The following is an 18781-nucleotide window of genomic DNA, read 5'->3' as shown; positions in this document are numbered from 1 at the left end:
AAGTTCCCTCTAAAAAATAAAAACAGAGCTACCACATGATTTAGCAATTCCACTTCTGGTATTTATCTGAGGAAATCCAAGACACCAAGTTGGAAAGCTATGTGCATCCTTACATTCATTGCAGCATTATTTACAACAGCCAAGATGTGGAAGCAGCCCAAGTGTCCATCAATAGACACATAGATAAAGATGATGTAGTACATACATACAGTGAAATATTACTTGGCCATAAAAGGGCATGAAATCTTACCGTTTGTGACAACATGGATGGATATAGAGGGTATTATGCTAAGTGAAATATGCCAGACAAAGATAATACCCTATGATTTCGCTAATATGTGGAATCTAAAAAACAAAATCAACAAAAGAAAAAGAAACTCATCCCTGGCTGGTGTAGCTCAGTGGATTGAGCGCGGGCTGCGAACCAAAGTGTCACAGGTTCGATTCCCAGTGAGGGCACATACCTGGGTTGCAGGCCATGACCCCCAGCAACTGCACATTGATGTTTCTCTCTCTATCTCCCTCCCTTCCCTCTCTAAAAATAAATAAAGAAAATCTTTTTTAAAAAAAGAAAAAGAAACTCATAGATACAGAGAACAAATTGACGATCACCAGATGGCAGGAAGTTTAGGGGGATGGGTGAAAAATATGAAAGGCATTAATGAGTACAAGTTGCCAGGTGTAACAATAGTCACCGGGATGTGAGGTACAGCCTAGGGAATATGGTCAGTGTTGCTATAGTAACTGTGTATGGTGGAGCGGGGTGCTGGACTCTGCAGGGTGATCACGTCATAAGGTATATAAATGTCTAATCACTCTACTTTACACCAGCTAGCCATATAATAATGTGTGTCCATTGTAACTGATAAATTAATCTTCAATAAAAGAATGTGAGTGTCTTATCTTAACGGAAGCTCATAGTCAGCCCCAATTATTCTGAGTCCGTTACGGACCAGAGCTGAAATCTGTACCACTCTCAAACACTATATGCCCTGACAACGGTCTCCTTCCCCAACTCTGCATTCTTCTTAACATCTTCAAAAACACTAAAATGGTTGAAAACGTGATAAAATGAACAGTCCTATACCTCCAGTGTAGACTCTGTAATCATTTTTGCTATTTTCAAGTAAAAGACAAAGCGCTTTATTCCCTAAATATCTCAGCACGAACATTCTAAGAGCGAGGACAGTCTGTCTCTTAGACGACCACCGCGCCATGAGTGCACAGAAGAATATCAGCAGTGACTCAGTAACACCATCTACTGTCTATTTATATTCGGATTTTCCCGGTTACCTCAAACCTCTCTCCTACAGCTGGATGCCCACCTCCAAGGCCAGGGTGCAGTGAAGGAACAGCATTCGGCTTGCCGTGCTGCTCAGGCCTCCTTTTCTCCACACCGGCCTTCTTCCTCTTCCCTCCTCCCTGGAGGAGTCAGGGCCAGTGGTCTTCCTGGTACCCGCCACACTGGGCGGGTGTGAGCATCTGTTTACGGAGTTAGTCTGGGCCTCCTTCCTTCCCCAGTGTTTCCTGTAAACTGGAAGTTGTTAAGTCAGACCTCTATGAAATTCAAGTTACGTATTTGGGACAAGATCCCTTTTTCAACGAAGTTGTCGGTCTACAGTATTTGACAGTTCTTTCTGCACTTCGTTTTTGGGAAGCCCTTTGCTTTTGGCAGTCCTTTGTCGGTTTCCCCCTTCTTTTATCTAATTCTACAGTTCTGTCAGATGGGTACATAAATGGTACCAGAATCAAAGACTCAGGGTCAAGTGTTAGATACACCTTAAACTAAAAGTTCACTTCTCTACGGAAGCCAGGAGTTGAAACTGTCTGAAGTTAGGATGAACTCCAGATAAGTTCTAAAAGGAAGCTCATTTTCCCCCCGTGGGCCCCAGCAGTATTTATATAGAACAGGGTCCCCCAGTAGCATAAGTGAAAACTATTTAATACTCAGATATCACTAATATTACAGTAGTTCATACTGGTGTATAAGATACTGGAAAAATGGTAAATATAATTTACAAGAATTGGAGAAAGTGAATCTGACCTTGAATAGCTCATGTGGGAAACAGAAAAGAAACTGTAAACCCCCTATGTGATCCCAGGTCTTTGCTCCCATGGGGTTGGCACAATTAATGCATCAGGACTCACTGTCATTGTCAACAAGACATTTAAACTAAGGGTGCTTGTCAACATAAAGCTTAGTCCACTGTCGTGTACACATAGTTTCCAAGGGAAAAAAACAACTTAGGTCTGGAGCTACAACAAAGTTGTCCCATATAGTATTCAGATATAAAAACAATAGAAAATAGTTCTAAGTGGTGTGAGAATTGCAACACTTTCTTGGAACTGAAAGAGAAACTGCTGTCCTTCAGAATCAAAAGTGAGCACCTCTTCAGTGGCTGACGGTGCCGTCTTTCCAGCTGTCTGCATCACCATCCCAGCCGGAAAGGGCACCGGCCGATGTTTCCGTGTGGGCGTGGAAAGAGCACTCCCATCTCACTGCCCCCCACTGTTACCTCCTTCAGTCGCACATGACCTCGCCTGGCTACTTACTGAGCTGCCAGAGAGAGCACAGCCCGGTTACAGAACGCGCAGTGGTGAATCAGCAGGGAGGGACCCCCACTCTCCTTACTTATCCGCACAGCTCCTCTCACCCCCCTGGAGATAAGCACACACTTGGGGTGACCCCAGCTATCTTGCGTTAGTGATATTGTCTATGACCTTGTAATAGAGCAGAAGAGTTTAGTCCATTTTCTCAATTTATTTAAGTGCCTACTGTGTGCAGAAAGCTGTGTGACCAATGTGTCCTGGTTTGCCCAGGACTTTTCAATTTTAGCTCTGAAACTTTGGCATCCTGCAATCCCCTACCTCCCAGGCAAACTGAGATGATTGGCCCCCTGACCCGTAGTAACCAGTGAGACAAACTGAAGGCTTGTCTTTGCACCAAGGAGCATGCAATCTAAGAGTGAATCAGAAAAGTAAGCCAGTTGTCAGTCCGGGCTGATCAGCACTTAGAATCATGACCAGGGCACTGTGGAACACAGCCGTGGAGTCTAAATCTGACATGGGGACGGAGACCACACCTTAAAAGAAACAATACTTGAGTCTGAGCTAAAGGATCAGCGGCACCGCATACACAGTTCAAGTCTGAGAGCATTAAAAGAGAAGATACCTGCGGGACATCATGCAATCTTACTCTTTCTCTGTGTCTCAGAAAATAACGTATTTGATTCACAGTCCCGCTGCATACGGGCGGGAATTGAGTGAAGTGGTGATCAGACAAGGACTGCTGATTCTTGGTATACTTTACGGTGGGACAGAGTCCCCTCACACATGTCAGTCCCCGGGCTGGTGAGAGCGTGCTGAGTGGGCTGTGACCATGTGCCGCCTGGTTCTCGCCCTGGGGCTGGAGTTTGAAAACGAGTGGACTAGAGGCGGCAGCCCGGACTGGACACTAAGGATATGGACGCTGAACTAATCGAACATGAGAGATCTTATTTCTGACCTATTTAATTTTGAAAAACAAATTCAAACTTACCGAAAAAAATGATTTTAAAAATATATACCTTCATCTATGTTCACTAATTATTAAAAATTCACCACATTGGCTTTCTCTCCTTCTGTATATGTCTATGTGTTGATTTTTGTTATTATTATTAAACCATTCTAGTTGTAAGTTATGGAAATCATCACCCTTTCATTCCGAATACTTTAGCGTGCATCTCTTGAGAAGATGACATTCTTCTGCATGACCACAGTACCATTTCACACTCAGGAAATTTACCACTAGTACAATGGTATTCATAGAAGTTATTATTCAAGTTCGCCAGCTGTCTCAATAATGTCCTGTACGGAGATTGTTTTATGACCTCGTGCCCAATCCAGAACCCGTGCTGCATTTGGGCACCAGACCTCTTGTTGTCCTTCATCCTGAAGAACTTCTTTGTCTTCCATGACTGGCGTCTGCAGGCGTGCCGGCCAGCAGTTCTGCAGCCGGTGCCTCAGTCCAGGTTTGCCTGGTGGGTTCCCATTGGGCTCAGGTATGAATCTGGGCTGCAGAAGTGACGGGTCCTTCTTGTCATATCGCATCAGGAGGTACATGATATCGGTTTGTCCTGTGAGCTTGATGTCTTGGGTGAGGGAGGGGAGCTGCCAATGTTTTTTGCACTATCAAATGACCAGTTTTCCCTGAACAGGCTGTGGGGGAATGCTCTGGGATTGTGTGAACATCCTGTTCTCCATCACACTTTCTACCCAACAGTTTTTGTGTCTGCCCTCGTTTGCTAGGGCCCCTGCAGCAAAGCATCACCAACCGGGTGACTTCCAGCCACAGAAATGCAATGTGTCACAGCCCGAGGACCGGAAGTCTGAGAGCCAAGTGTCAGCGGGGCTGCCTCCCCTGGGGGCTGTGGCGGAGAATCCGCCCCAAGCCTCTCCCAGCTTCCGGAGGTTTGCTGACAGTCCTTGGGGAACCTTGGCTTGTAGGTGCATCACCCCATCTCTGCCTTCCTCTTCATGCGGTCTTCCCCTTGAGTGTCTCCCTCTGCATCCAGTTTCCCCTTTTGAGAAGAACACATTCATACTGGATCAGGGCCCACCCTAATGACCCCACATTTAACTCCATCATCTCAATGACCCCATTTCCAAGTAAGGTCACAGTTACAGGTACAGGTGGCTATGACTCCAATGTCTTTTGGAGACAATCCAACTCATCACAGCATCTATTGATGACACTTGCTGAGGTCCATTATGACTATGGTGGTTGCAGAATGGTGATCTTTCTAAAGATCCTTCTTTCAACATCTATTAGTTGGTATTTGGGGGGGTTGGGGTTTTGTAATTGGTAAACAGAATGTCCATCCATCCATGGCTGGATAGAAGTGGCAATTATCTTTAAGAAATAATTGCATAACAACATGCGCACGCATCTGTGCCTGGAGAGGCGAGCAGAAAAGGACAGGCTCCCACTGCAAACTCCCTAGCCCAGTCAGGCTGGCTGGGAGGAGAACTGGACGGGGGAAGGGGGGGACGTCAAAGAGCGTAGATTTCAAGCCACATTAAACATTTCCTGCGTGGAACCTCCTTCCTCGGAATGTCTTTCCTGGTGGATATTTTCATGCTCTGAAACAAAAGTAACAGCACACGCTTCACCAATAGGCCCCAGGTTCTCTGAGTCAGCGCCCGGCCCACCTCAGCCCTTTGGGGGGCAGGGGGTGGGGGGGAAGACATCACCCGGTACTGATGCCTCTGTCATCCTCAGCAGCACAGTGACGCGGGGGCCACAAGTATAATTCTAGAACTACTGAGAAGCATGGCTGGAACCAAAATAAAATGATGAGTCTTTTATTTCTTTGTGTTCACTCTTGTACCTGACCAAAGGATCCTTGGAATCTTTGTCTCGAGTCTGTACTCCATCTACAATAAACAGAATACTTCGCATCCAAAGGCTGTGGATCTCACATGTACCATAATGCCCTTAGGTCTCAGTGGGTCTCCCTCCTAGGATTTGCTGGGATTTGCTGTATGGAGTTGCTAGGAATGGGCACCCCAGACTGGGTGGTGTAAACAGCAGAGCTGATGGTCTCGCAGTTCTGGAAGCTAGAAGTTCAAAATCAAGGTGTCGGCAGGGTGGGTTCCTTCTGAAGACCGAGAGGAAAGAATCCTTTTCAGGCCTTTTCCCTGGGCTTGTAAGTGGCTGTCTTCTTCCTAATCTCACGTCGTCTCCCCTTTGTGCGCACCTCTGGGTCTGAATTTCCCCTTTTGTAAGAGCACCAGTCATTTCCGCCTGGGGCCCCCTCTCGGCCTCCTGTTGAACCTCCTTAGCTCCGCGAAGACCGCATCTTCACACAAGATCACGTTCTGAGGGACTGAGGGTCTTCCACGTAGGAATCTGGGGGGCATAATTCAACCTGTAGCAATTGCATTTCCAATGCCCATCAACTTTCCCAGTATTCATAAAGGTAGCACAGGAAATCAAGGTTGTGACTGCGTGAACCTAGATGTTGATTACAGACCAACATGGCACAGAATGTCTCTCCCTGCCCTTTCCCCGGGGACACAGTCCGTGCCGACCCTGAAACCACCCACAGTGGTGGTACTCAGCTCCTCCTGGCCGTCCGTCCGGAGGGCTGTGGGTTGTACACTCACCTGTACTCGAAATGACTAGAGATTTTTCCATGGGTTCGGGTTGCTGCTCACCGTCCAAGTGCATGCTACATGGGCCTGTCAGCTCGTCAGGAGCTGAGGTCACCAGCAGCTGAATTAGTGACAGTATGTGTTTCGTGCAGAAACGAGTAGACCGTTGGGAAAGGCGTTTTGTCTCTCAGCGCATTGTTTGGGTGCCCGTGTCCGACCTCTAGGCGGATGAATTCTAAAGACTCTGTTTGGGGTGTTTGCTGTACGGTGGGTGCACCTATTTCTCCCAGGTGGGGGGAACCCCGAAACCAGTTGAGATGCTTCACAAGTGTCTAATTCGAAGGACAGAGCAGATGGAAATCAGAAAGCCAGCTACCTGAGCGCTCTCTGCCAGAAGCTGGAGGAAGACCGAGGGAGGAGGGGGCGAGGTTTTCCTGGACAGTGAATCCTGCGTCTCTGTTAAAACCGAGAACGAGTGTACGCTCGTCCTATCGAAGGTTCTGTAAGCTTCGCCTGCGCGGTGTCCTCGGGTAGACACGGACGGCGTTTAGGGAAAATCGTCACTGTCGTCCCTTGCTTTCTCGATCAGGTCACAGACATAAAAGAGAAACTGAAGCTCTCTAAGAAGGTCTGGTCGGCGCTGCCCTACACCATCTGCAAGGACGAGAGCGTGACGGCGGGCACGTCCAACGAGGAGGAGTGCTGGAACGGGCACAGCAAAGCCAGGTGAGGGGTGACGCGCAGCTCCCGCGGGCCGGGCTCCGCGCACCCAGCGCACCCAGCGCAGGGAGCTGCGCGCTCCTGGCACCGCTCTGCGGGCCTGTTTATGCAAAAAGCAGTGGAGGGTGGAGGGGACCGGGCGTCACTCAGCGACAGCTGTTCAGAGTGACAGGTTTGATGGGCACCTGGGAGCACTTACTCTCAGGGAGCCATTGAGCGTGGAGTCCTTGTTCCAACCGCCTCGCCTCCGGGTGACGGTGGAGACGCGCAGACAGATGCCAGGTTACGGATATCCCAAGACCGCGGAGAGCCTTTTACGTTCCCTTAATGACTTTAGATAGCGGAGCTATTTTTATCCATAGTTCAATTTGCTCGGCTTGCTGTTTTGGGTTTTGTGGGGTTTTGTTTTTTTTTTTTCATCACAAGTTTAACAGGAAGTGAAAATTCGACTGTCATTGTTTCACCCTTGGAGAAAGGAGATTTTTGAAGTGCTCGTGGAAAGGGTAAGGGTAAAACAAAGTGACGCAGGAGTACAGGAAAGGGTTCCCGTAGGGCCTGTGCCTTGGAAAGTTCTGTCGACATCTCCTGGCGGGAGAGGGCTCTGGGTGCACCCCGCTGCCCCGCTGCCCAGGGCTATCGCCGCTTGCCATGCAATTTCGGAATTTCTTGATTCAGTCCAGAAAAGGGTTTGGCCTGTGTCTTCCATAGGGTGGAGAAGTTGGACAGGGGAGCGGCTGGGAGTTGGCAAGCAGGGCAGGGCACCAGGAGAGGGGCCTGCCCAAACCCTCCCCAGCGCGGAGGCAGGTGGGTAGAGCAGCTGGTAAATTGGCCTCAAGGAGTCTTTGGGGATTAACCCGCAGGTGGAGAGGCTAAGGCGGGGTGGGGCAGGGCGGTCCTGTTCTGGAGCCTCGCTGGGCCGTGTCCAGCACATGCAGCAGCTGGGATCAAAAGGCAACAAGACGATACACGGATGTCTAGTTCAGAAGAATCTGCAGAAGGTAAGCAGGGGTGCAAGTGAGATGCTCATTAGGTGTCTTTTCTTACATCGCAGAGCTGCATGTTGAGCATCTATTGGCAATCATATTATTGGCTACATGAGGGAAAGCTTAGAAAAAATGAAACCTAGACAGCTATGGGAAAAGCCATAATCTTTCAAGCAGCCCCAAAATACCAATATCCAAATCTTCGATGGTGAGGTATAGAAAGACGTTCACGATATCGGCAGCATGCCCCTCAAAAATGCCTGGTCACTCACCCATGTCCAACCTTTCCGACGGACACTGTGGCCAGCAGATTCAGCTGTGATGCCCCAGCCTCTCGTGTGTCTGTTCCTAGTGACTGTACAGAAAGACACTGTCAAGGATGGCCAGGTGGCCTAATGAATGAAGTGGCTGATTTTTCGAGCTGCTCTGTTGCCCGTCTGTGTTAACCTTTCAGCCTTGGCTAAAGGAAGGCTGTGTTTTGAATTACGCTCCCGTGGATGGTCACACAGGTTGGTTAATATTGGTGCCTACGCAGTTTCCTACAAAAAGAAATACATTTTAAAAAATGGTTGCAAGTGAGGACTGGGAAGGGAACTGCATTCCACGGAGAAAATGAGGGGAAGATAAGGACCGCGGCAGTCAGAGCTAGAGGGGGCCGGGACGGCTCAGCCAAGTCCCTCGCTGTGTCCGTCAGGAGCGCAGACAGGGTCAGTGAGCAGGCTCAGGTCATCCAGCTAATGGGGGGACAGCTGCAATCTCCCAAATCTGAGCCCAGGATTCCCTTCCCTTCCATATCCTGCCTCTGAAACAAATGACCATTCAGTACAGCCCTCCCCAGGTTAGGAGGACAGAAGAAACAGGCCCGTAGCTCTGTGAAAGGTGTGGTGACGCTGCATGCGTCCGTTACGTCCATCATTCCGTCCGCAATACCCTTCAGCACTCCCTCTGTCCCCAACCCCGTGCAAGGCTCGGAGAGGTCAAGGCTGAATAACGTGGCAATGTTGTCTGTCGACACATGACAAGGCACAGCAGCTGGAGGGGGACTGTGGACTTTGGACCCTCCAAGTGCCGCACTGTGGGACTGGAGGTTTGGGAAAAGGACCCCCCTCCCCCGGGGAGAAGCTCCTGGAACAGTAGTCAGGAGCCAGATCGGAATTTTTTCCCCGAGGTCCCCAGGAAGCCACTGGAGGACTTTATGCAGGTGAAGGAAATCATCAAATCTCATGCAATAAAATCATTTGCAGGAATATTCCAGAATTTAACCCAGTATATTATTTAAAAGATTATTATAATATACCTATAATAATAAGTATATTATTAAAAAGATGAGGCTGTCAAATGTTTGTGACTAGAATTACATTCCCATTGGAAAAATTATAATTTCATGGCTTTTTAAAATGCTCCTACTGCAACGGAATGTTAATATTATAACTTTATATTTAACGGCCTAATAAGTAGATAACCAGTAAAGATTTGATGAATTAAATTTAATGGAAGGTTTCTTCTCGTTCAAATATTAAGTGATCTTGAGAGCTGTTCATTTAATGAAATTTTACTGAACTGTTTTGTAAGTTGGAAAACCCAGTTGTAATGCAGACAATCATCTATTGTTTCCTACTTTTGAAGTATGGCTTTTCAGAAAACAGGCATTTAAAAATGCTTGTTAAAAAAAAAGAAAGAAAGGGTATCCTTATTATCCATCCAAAATAAAAGAACCGAAAAAAATTTTTTTAGTCTATCGACAGGCCTTAATGGATTCGGAACGTAGGTGCTTACTAGCATTGGTAGAGATGGTCACAGTCCGGAGTTTTCCCACGTGAGCCAGCAGGCTGAGGCCCCCGCTAACCCAGCATCTCTCCCTCTCTTTATGTTTTATCCGGTGGGCTCCTGCAGCCACATTCTTCAGGTCACATCCACTCCTGCAGCCCTTTCATCAGCCTAAGTATTTGCTCAGGCTCGTCTTCCATGTGCCGCGTTTCTCCTGATTCGTTTCTGAACACTTCTCCTCGGCTCTTTACCATACTGCCTTTGTTCGGTTCCCAAAGGCAAGACTGCCCCTGCCGTGGACATGCCCACGCAGCCCAGCCATCATCGTATTTTCCCAAGTAGCTGTCATTAAGCGGATGGCACCATTGAAATTAATGACTTGAAATGGAGAGAGCAGGTGACACACAGATGTGGCTGCAGTGTCTGTGTGGAGACATAATGGTCAAGGGTGTGCCCCAGCTGGGGGAGCACTGCCTCCCCCAGAATTTGAGCCCACCTGTGTCCCCTGGCCCCCACCCTCGCCCATCGCTAGCACATCTCACTCTGCTGTAACAGCTGAACCAGCCTGGGAACGGGAGCGGGGCACAGGGGGACGCTCAGCCCTCGGACGGGAAGAAAGTGCCGGGTGCCCACGGCCTGTCCACACTGAAATCTCCACTCTGACCCCAGCAGGTGGTCAGGAGGGCCCCGTCCCTGCTTCCCCTCTCCTTTCCAACCCGTTGGGGCACTCTGAAAACTGGTGTAGTAGCATCCCTAAACATAGGTTGTAAACTTGAAAACAGTGCTTCTCCAACATGAGTGTGCGGGCTCCATCCTTGAGCCTCTGGTTAGAGATGAAGGTTCTCATTGGAGAAGTCCAGGGGAGGGCCTGAGCTTCTGCATTTCCAAGCAGCTTCCAGAGGATGCAGTTGTTGCTGGGCTGGGCACCGCACTTTGACCTCCACAGCCAGAAGGCAGACTTGGCCAGACTTGGCCCATAGAACACCAGACACCCAATGGGACACTTTTATACTGACAAAAGGATTCATTTTTTTTCATCTGAAACCCAGTTACCTGGTAGTCCTCTATTTCATCTGGCAGCTGTACTCTAAGCTCCTATTAATATGAAAGAAATTCCCCTTTTTATTCCTCAGACAGCAGGTTACAATTTGTTGTTTTCTCTTTGTCTTCACGGATGCCCTTGATGTTCTCTTTAATGGGCCTTTGCTTATATTAAAAACAACAGCATCTGGCCCTGGGGGTCATCTGGCTCGGTTATACGGTCCCCCACTAAGGAGAGCTGGAGCACAGGCTGGGTTGAAATCACCACGCACGCATCAAGAGAGAATTGCAAGTTGAAAATACACCACATAATTGCAAGAGACGGTCCCCACAAACCTCTGGTCTTAGCAGATACTCTGAGTACCTGGTAGTACCGTGCTTGATTCAATTAGAGACTCAGTCAACTCAGGCCACTAGGGCAACAATACTGTAGACTGGGTGGCTGAAACAGAGCTTTAGTTCTCACAGGCTAGAAGTCCAAGGTCAAGATGCCAGCAGGGGTGGGTTCTGGGGAGAGCTCTCTTTCGGGCTTGTGGATGCTGCTTTCTCTCTGCGTCCTTCCATGACAGAGAGACAGGGCCCCTGATCTTCGTCTAAGAGCACTGGTCCCATCACGGGGCCTGCACCCTCACAGCCTTATGGAAACCTAATAACCTCCCAGAGGCCCCACCTCCAAATTGCATCACATCGGGGACTGGGGCCTCAACATGTGGTTCTTGGAGCGGGGGAGCACAAAATTTTAGTCCATGCTAGTCAGTGCAAAGAATTGCATCCTACTTTCCCACAATAGCTAATAAAGAATTTTCTTTAGAATTCATGGCAACGCCTGTCACCCAAGAAAGGCAGCCTCGCATGTATCTTCAGTGACCAGTGAGAAAGTACATCTGCCAGGGTAACTTCCACTCCTCCTCTTCCTCACTTAGCCACTAAGCAATGTTTTAGGATGAAACAGGAGAAGGCACGCCAGCCCTCTGACTCCACTCAGACAAATAGGAAGGGAAAGGAAGCTAGTAAGTAAGGGAAGAAAATCGATAATAATCTAGAAGGCCAAGGGGAAAAAAAATTAAAGAGCTGTGGTGCAGGTTGCAAATCTCGGCTGCCTGCAGCTCCCCAGCTGAGCCTGGGGAGCCTGGGAGGACATTTGCAGCCATCCGTCATCCCCGAGAGGGTGCCCCGGGCCGCCGGGTAGCCAGAATGAGCTGTCCGTGCAAAAGCTAGAGAAGAATGATTCGACGGGAGGCAGGAACGCGTAGGCTCAGGAAGAAATAAAACTTTTCTATGGTTAACATATCCAGGTCAGAACTTTGTCGGGCAGCAGCAAAAGGAAAAAAATAAGGCCCTCGTGTTTGTATGAGCTCTTCCTTTTTGCTCATATAGAGGCAGATTCTTGCTTTTTGAGGAGGCAGCCACATCTGATTACATCATCCGTATCTTCCTTGAGGATTGTTTTCTTTTCAGGGGGATGCTTTTCGTACATTCGCGGGAGCTAGAGAGGAAAGGGGGGATGGGAGGTGGCCAGAGGGGGCAGGCAGGGCACAAATGGAAGCCAGCCTGAGAGGCAGGTCCCAACAGTGGGCTCCGTGATAGAACGTAGGCATTACAGAGTCTTCCAGTTTCTTGAGTTAGGTATTTTCGGACTCCTCCCTCTCCACAAAGAACAGGCAAAACAACGTCCCACTTTCACGTCTTGTAAGCCAGTGTGGGCCATCACCGTGTCCTTTCTTTAAAACACCTCCTAGGGAGAGGCGATCAAAGATGCTGGATAAGGCGTGGGTATTAACTGGGTCCTTTGGAAACAGAGCTTTTGCAGGGAGCCTCTGCTGTCTTTTGAGGCCCCGATCTTCACAGAAATAACTGCCACCCCAAGGAAATCCTACCCGTGGCCAGGGGGTAAATACAGTAAATTGTCAGACATTAGAAAATTAGAAAGAAAAAAAAATCTAGGAAATAAATCAGTCACTGTCACCAGCCACGGAGGGAACTGACTAAGCAAAGAAAATAGCAAGCCATGACTGGGTGGGTTTGAGCAGATGGAAGAGGGACGAAATGATGCATGGGGATGAGAAATCTGTCAAGGACAGTGACTCGGCAGACCGGGCAGGACAATATTGTCTTAGTCTGCTTGCAAAATAGGTCCCAAAGCACCCTAGCTGCATGCTCAAGGGCTGTAAAATCCTCGATGCATCATCCCCAGCCAGGAAGCACCCCGGGAAGGTGGAAAATCAGTCCGTAGAGAGAACTGGCAGCTGTCCAGCCTGGTGTTCCTGGACACCCACTTCTCTTCTGTAGCACCTCGGGAGGGGAGACACCAGCGGGAGGGCTGACTACCCTGGCGGACAGGGACCCTGTGTGCACCTCCTGGAAACCGTGAAAAATGTGCCTACGAGCAGCAGGAAAGAAGCCCGCTGCCGTGGGCAACTCCCAGCCCTGAAACCTGGCTCCTGGGCCTCCTTTCCCATCCGCACTGGAGTGTGCTGACTCCGGCCCCACCGAGAAAGGATGGGCTTGGGAGCCCCTGCCAGTGCGTGAAGAGGCCAAGTCAAAGAAAAGTAGCTGCTTCTCCCTGCCGCCCCCCATGAGCTGTGTGTCCTCCAAGAGTCCCCAGACCATTTGCTGCCACGCATTCGTCAGCCCGAGGAAAGCCTAAAGAATTCATTCCTCTGGGCATGAATGTATGCGCTAGAACTCCAAAATCTGCTGCTGTCGGACAGTCCTAAGAAACAAGCTTGGCATTGGAGGGAGCTGTGTGAACAACTGAGTCTTCACACGAATGCATTAGAATTGCATCGTGTGTCATATTTTTCAAGCATTTTCATATGCTTTTACTCAAAATGGCAGGCTTATGAAACAAACAATGTGCTGTTTTATATATATATGAGTGTATGAAATGAGTGTATAAAGTAGCTAAGGGACTTCCCGTGATCCTGTTGCTGGGTGTAGACAGATTGCTGGTGTCCTGGGTCAGGCTCCGTGCCTTTGACCGTTTCGTGGTGCCTCATCTCTTTGAGTGCCCAATTCACGGACAGCCCCAGCTGAGCAGGCTCCAAGAATTTACAAATTCCCGTAAAGCATAAAGTTGCAGCATGCTTTGAGTGATTCCACCTCCTAGGAAGGAAAAATGGAAGTGGAAAAAAGGAATCTACATTAAGAACGTTAGAAGGTTATCCTTAAAACAGATTTTTTTAAATTGTGGTAAACTATATATAACTTAAAATTGAGCACTTTTGTCGTTGTCAGGTGTACAGTTCGGTGGCATTAAGCCCATTCACTCACTGCACACCATCACCACCATCCATCCAATGCACTTCTTCATCTTCCTGAACTGAAACTCGCCGCCCATTCCACACCACTCGGAGTCCCCCTCCCCAGCCCCTGGCAACCAGCATTTTACTGTCTGTCTGTATGAATTTGACTATTGCAGGTACCTCGTAGCAGCAGAATCATATAGTAATTGTCCTTTAGTGACAGGCTTATTTCACTTAGCATGATATCTTTAAGACTCACCCATGTAGTAGCATGTGTCGGAATTTCCTTCCTTTGTAAGGCTGAACATACCGTCTGCATATACCCCATTTGGTTTCTCCATTCATTCATCAGTGCACCCATGGGTTGCTTTGGCCTTTTGGCTACTGTGAGTAGAGCTGCTGTGAAAATGGGTGTGCAAACATCTGTTCGAGTACTTGCTTTCAACTCTTTTGGAATGATAATTCCAGAAGTAGAATTGCTGGGTCACATGGTAATTCCCTGTTTCATTTTTCGATCTTCATCCTGTTTTCCGTGGCACCTGCACCATTTTACATCCCCTCTAGCAATACACAAAGACTTCCAACTTTCCCGGCTCTGTCCATGCCAAGAGTACGGATGGCACTGCCGCTGGTGAGGAATGCCTGCTGCAAGGCCCGGTCACGTGTCACTCACGGCAAGTTCCACGGACATTTCCCCCACCGGGACCCAAACGTACAGCTGAGTTCCCTCTTGTGGTTCGTATGATGATTACTGCACTTTAGCAAGAAACCATCAGGGAGGGAACTTTGAGGAGCAAGATTTATTGCCCACAGGTCCTGGCAGGTGAACCGCCTGGGTAGAAAGAGAGAGAGAGTGCCAGGGGCTCTGCCTTTATTAGGGTTGAAGAGCAGGGTGCTGACGGGTTCAAGGGCTCTCTCTTTACTGGCCAATTTAAAGCATGAGAGCTGAAATCAGAACATGGGAAAGGACACGGGTGGTCCCTGGAGTGGTCAGTTGTCTAGGTTACCCAGGGCTTTCTAAAGGGGGACCTTGACAGATGAGGTGTCCTGGTGCCTGACCTGACTTTTCTGTTGGTGGCTGTGTCATACAGCTGTCCTTATGTTCACCCCAGACGGGTGTCTCCGGACATGGATGCCGTGGCAGTCAAAACTCATGACAAGCATGTACACTGTACTCCAGGCCCTCACCAACACGTGTGATTTTATGCTTTCGGTCTTTTTTAATACTACCCATCCAAGTGGGTGTGAAGTAAAGACTTAGATTTTAAGAAAGCTTCTGCAAGAGGCTATGGGTACCGTAGGCCCACAGCCCCTTATTGGAGATCCCCAGGACCATATGTGCCTCAGAATTCAGAATCTGTAGATTTTAGGAAATCATCCCAGTGCCTACATTCTTTAGAGAGTTCTCCCAGGGCGGTCTGGGCTGGAACTCATGATCAAACATGTTAAGTGTCTGCAGCAGAATGTATTACTGTTTACACTAAGTGGGATAAATGAGGACTCTCATTAGCCTTGGTTCAGATCAGATCAAAGATTGGTAATAAGTGGATTGCCAAAAAAGAGCTTTGGAGATTTTTTAATTTTGGAACTGCAGATGAGGAATTTTGGACCTGTATTAGTATTACATCTACTTATATCAGTATAACACTTAAATACACTGGAGGTGAATGAATCTGTAGCTTAGAATTCAAAATTGCTATAAAGACGTGTATTGACCGGAGCTCATTTGCGGCCACAGACAGAATGGAAACTGCTTTCTGCCAGCCTGGAGTGTGCCTTGAGGCAGGAGCAGCCACAGGAAGTGACAGGCACTTGCAGACAAACCCAGGCCAGCCCCTAGGGACCCCACATCTCCCCCTTCCTGGCCCGACTTCCACGGGGACTCTTGCTCACCCCACTGGGCACCGCCCTGCTGACCCTTCTGACAAGAGCCGCAATTCTCAGGCTTCCACACCCCACTGGATCCTGAAGAGTCGTGGGTCCCGTTCCCTCCCTAGGCAACGCCGTGCAGCAGAACCACTACCAGTATTCACGTGGTGATGAGAATACCGAATACTAATCAGTGGACATGCTTCTCCCCTCAGCAAGCACATGACGATAGCAACAGGGTCTTTCTGGAAGCATCGGCTTGACTGCAAGGAGTGATGCTGAATGGCGGCAATGACAGTGGGACCCTCCTGTGGGGACAAGTCTTTGTCTCCCAGGTTCCATATCTCTCAGGTGACAGAGGCTGTCAGCTCTGCCAGGGATGGTCCCAGCACAAAGCCTGCAGCCACCCACGAGGTGGACTGTGTGAGCCCCCCTAAACTCCCCTGGGCTCTTCCACCCCAGTCCCCTGTGACGTTTGGAGGTGATCGAGGAAGCCCACATCAGCCATGTGAAATCACAGGTCTTGGTCTGTCCTGGCGGCCACGGCAAAGCACCGCAGACAGAGGATCTCATAAACAGAAATGTACTTCCCACCCTTCTGGAAGCTGGAAGTCCCAGATCAGGGCGGTCAGGTGAGGACCCTCTCTGGGCCACAGACGTGCTGTGTCCTCACGTGGCAGAAGGGGCAAGGCCAGGTCTCTGGGGCCTCCTTCATGAGGACACCAATCCCAACCACGAGAGCCCTGCCTAGACACTTCCCGAAGGCCTCACCTCATAATACCATCACATCAGCATTAGGTTTTCAACCTAGGAGTTGGTGGCAGCACAAACATTCAGACCACAGCAGATGTGAAGAAATATAATTCTGCAAAACTGCCACAGATTCCGTTTCTGTACATGCTATTGCAAAATAGAAAGTAACCAAAATGAGAAACCATCTTTGACTGTTCAAGGGTCCCACCCGCTTGTCACAGCACAGCGGGAAACATCCCCACACCGTGACAACGCTATTGGTCCTTATGTCTGGGTTCTCCCCACCCCGGGTACACATGCATCCCGCTCAGAAGCTGAGCTACCTAGAGTAAGGTTCCCCTTCCTACCCACGTCTCCCAGAACCATGAGGGTACTAAAATAGAATGCTGTCATGCCAAAGAGCTGGTGCAAAGGGAAGAGTAATATGAGCTCCAAGATACATCCAATCTTGCAGGATCTGATCATTTTAGAGAGGGAGCAGACGTGAGAGGCAGCAAATCAAGGGGCTCGTGCGTCCTGGTGCTGACCTGGGCTCCTGTTGATAGCTCAGGCTGCGCTGCGGCCATCCGCAGATTCGACCGCAGGATACGAGGTGCAGTGACAAAAATGGGCCTTTGCTTGTTCAACTGTGTTTTTCAGTTTCTGTTTCCAGAGCCCCTGAAGTTACCCTTTGAATACACAGAAAGGAGAACAGGTTCTCGAGGACACGGGTGCATTGTTCCGTGTTTTTATTGTAAGCGGCTGAGCGTCAGCAGGCACAGTGCGAGGCGGGGTGTACGTGGCAGTCTCTTATTGTTCCTGGATGCTCAGACTCCCGGGGGTACCGTTCCCAGTGTAAGCAATGGCAGTCGGCGACTGATAAATGAGTCTCAGCCAGCCACGCAGAGCTCCCGGCAGCTGGCAGAAACAAAGCTCTCCTCTGACTCAGCACAGGTCCAGCCGCGGGAGTCATTGTCCTAAATGTCGAGGGGCAATGCCGGAACGGAGGGTCACCTTTCAGCCCCCTCTCAACTGTAGCACCAGCAGAGGCTGGCCTGAACTGGTGACTGTCTATTCCAGGGGGCTTTGATAATTAGGGAGAGTTCACGGAACCCGGCACATATAACTGGATGTCAGTCACAGCTAACCCAGTGTCACATTTCAGGAGTTATATAAGGAAGACAACCTCAGAAGCCAACAAGAATTTCTTGAAATAGCAGGTATATTAAGAGGCAGCAAAGAAGTCCTCCCCTGCCAGGATAAAGAGATGATGTATTTCCATGACTTCATAAAAGTTTCAGTTAGAACAATTTTTAAGGCAGTAAATATCGTGAAGCTTTTGGGGAAAGAATTTGAAATGCACTCTGTGTGCCTTATTATTCGTGATGCAGTGATTGTTGTGAAGTCGATTTTGTTCAAGATGAAGACATGGAGCGTATTCAGGGGACCTCTGATTTAACTCGGGCAAACCAAGTCACGCACAAATGCATCACGCGTAAGAGTTCAATAGCTGAAAAATGCTTAAACATAAGTTACCTTGTGTGTTTCTGTTTCTTGTTTTGGAGACTGGTGGATAGACCCTTTTGTCTCTGGACTTTGGAATGTTCCCTGCAGGAAAGGGAAGAATTGTAAGAATAAGTCTTTAGTGCAAGAGTATATAAACACAACACAAAATAAAAGAAAGGGAGTGTTTTTCAGCTTTCAAGCAACAATAACAGAGGCAGTAACAATGGTAAGACTAGCAGGTAGGCAGGGCTGCCGCCAGCCTGCCAGTTGTCTGTGCCGGGTGTCATGATCCCCCATGACACCCACTGGTCCGCCCCCCACCCTGGTCCATGCCCTGTAGGAGACCCCCTACCACTGCATCACTGGGGTCTCCTTGTCTGCTGGCTTCCACTTGCTTTCAGCCAATGCAAGGAAACAGCCAGAGGTCAGAAGGAGGGACGAGAGAGGTCAGAGTATCATTCCTTGGGCTCTCTCCCTCAGGATGAGTCTTGGCTTGGCCGTGGCCTTGTTATTTGGCCCCTGTCTGTGATTTCAGCTCTTGTGCATCCGGGAACACCTCACCACCCTGCAGCCCCGAGGTTCTTCCAACACCCTGTGCTGGTTTCCTTTGACCCTGTCCACGCCTCTATAAATAGTCTCTTCTTTAAACTCTCTTTATCACCCCTTTGAGTGCACACCTGTTTCTCACAGACAAATACAGAGCCTTGGCAGGGATTAGAAAAACACGCTCAGATGGGTACCTGGGATTCATTATATTATTGCCTCTACTTTGGTATATACTGA

General features: G+C 48.9%; 1 protein-coding gene across 1 annotated transcript in view; it reads left to right on the top strand.

The window, feature by feature from the left end:
* Positions 1 to 18781, top strand: part of GPC6 (glypican 6) — a 1029119-nt gene that overhangs the window by 999073 nt on the left and 11265 nt on the right. Inside the window, exon 7 of the mRNA XM_028526606.2 lies at positions 6725 to 6861. Coding sequence (XP_028382407.1) covers positions 6725 to 6861 — 137 coding nt within the window. The remainder of the gene's footprint in view (positions 1 to 6724; positions 6862 to 18781) is intronic.

The sequence above is a fragment of the Phyllostomus discolor genome, chromosome 11, assembly GCF_004126475.2.
Source record: "Phyllostomus discolor isolate MPI-MPIP mPhyDis1 chromosome 11, mPhyDis1.pri.v3, whole genome shotgun sequence".
In the NCBI taxonomy this organism is placed as follows: Eukaryota; Metazoa; Chordata; class Mammalia; order Chiroptera; family Phyllostomidae; genus Phyllostomus; species Phyllostomus discolor.
The sequence above is the reverse complement of the archived record's forward strand: the minus strand, read 5'-3'. Positions and strand labels throughout refer to the sequence as shown.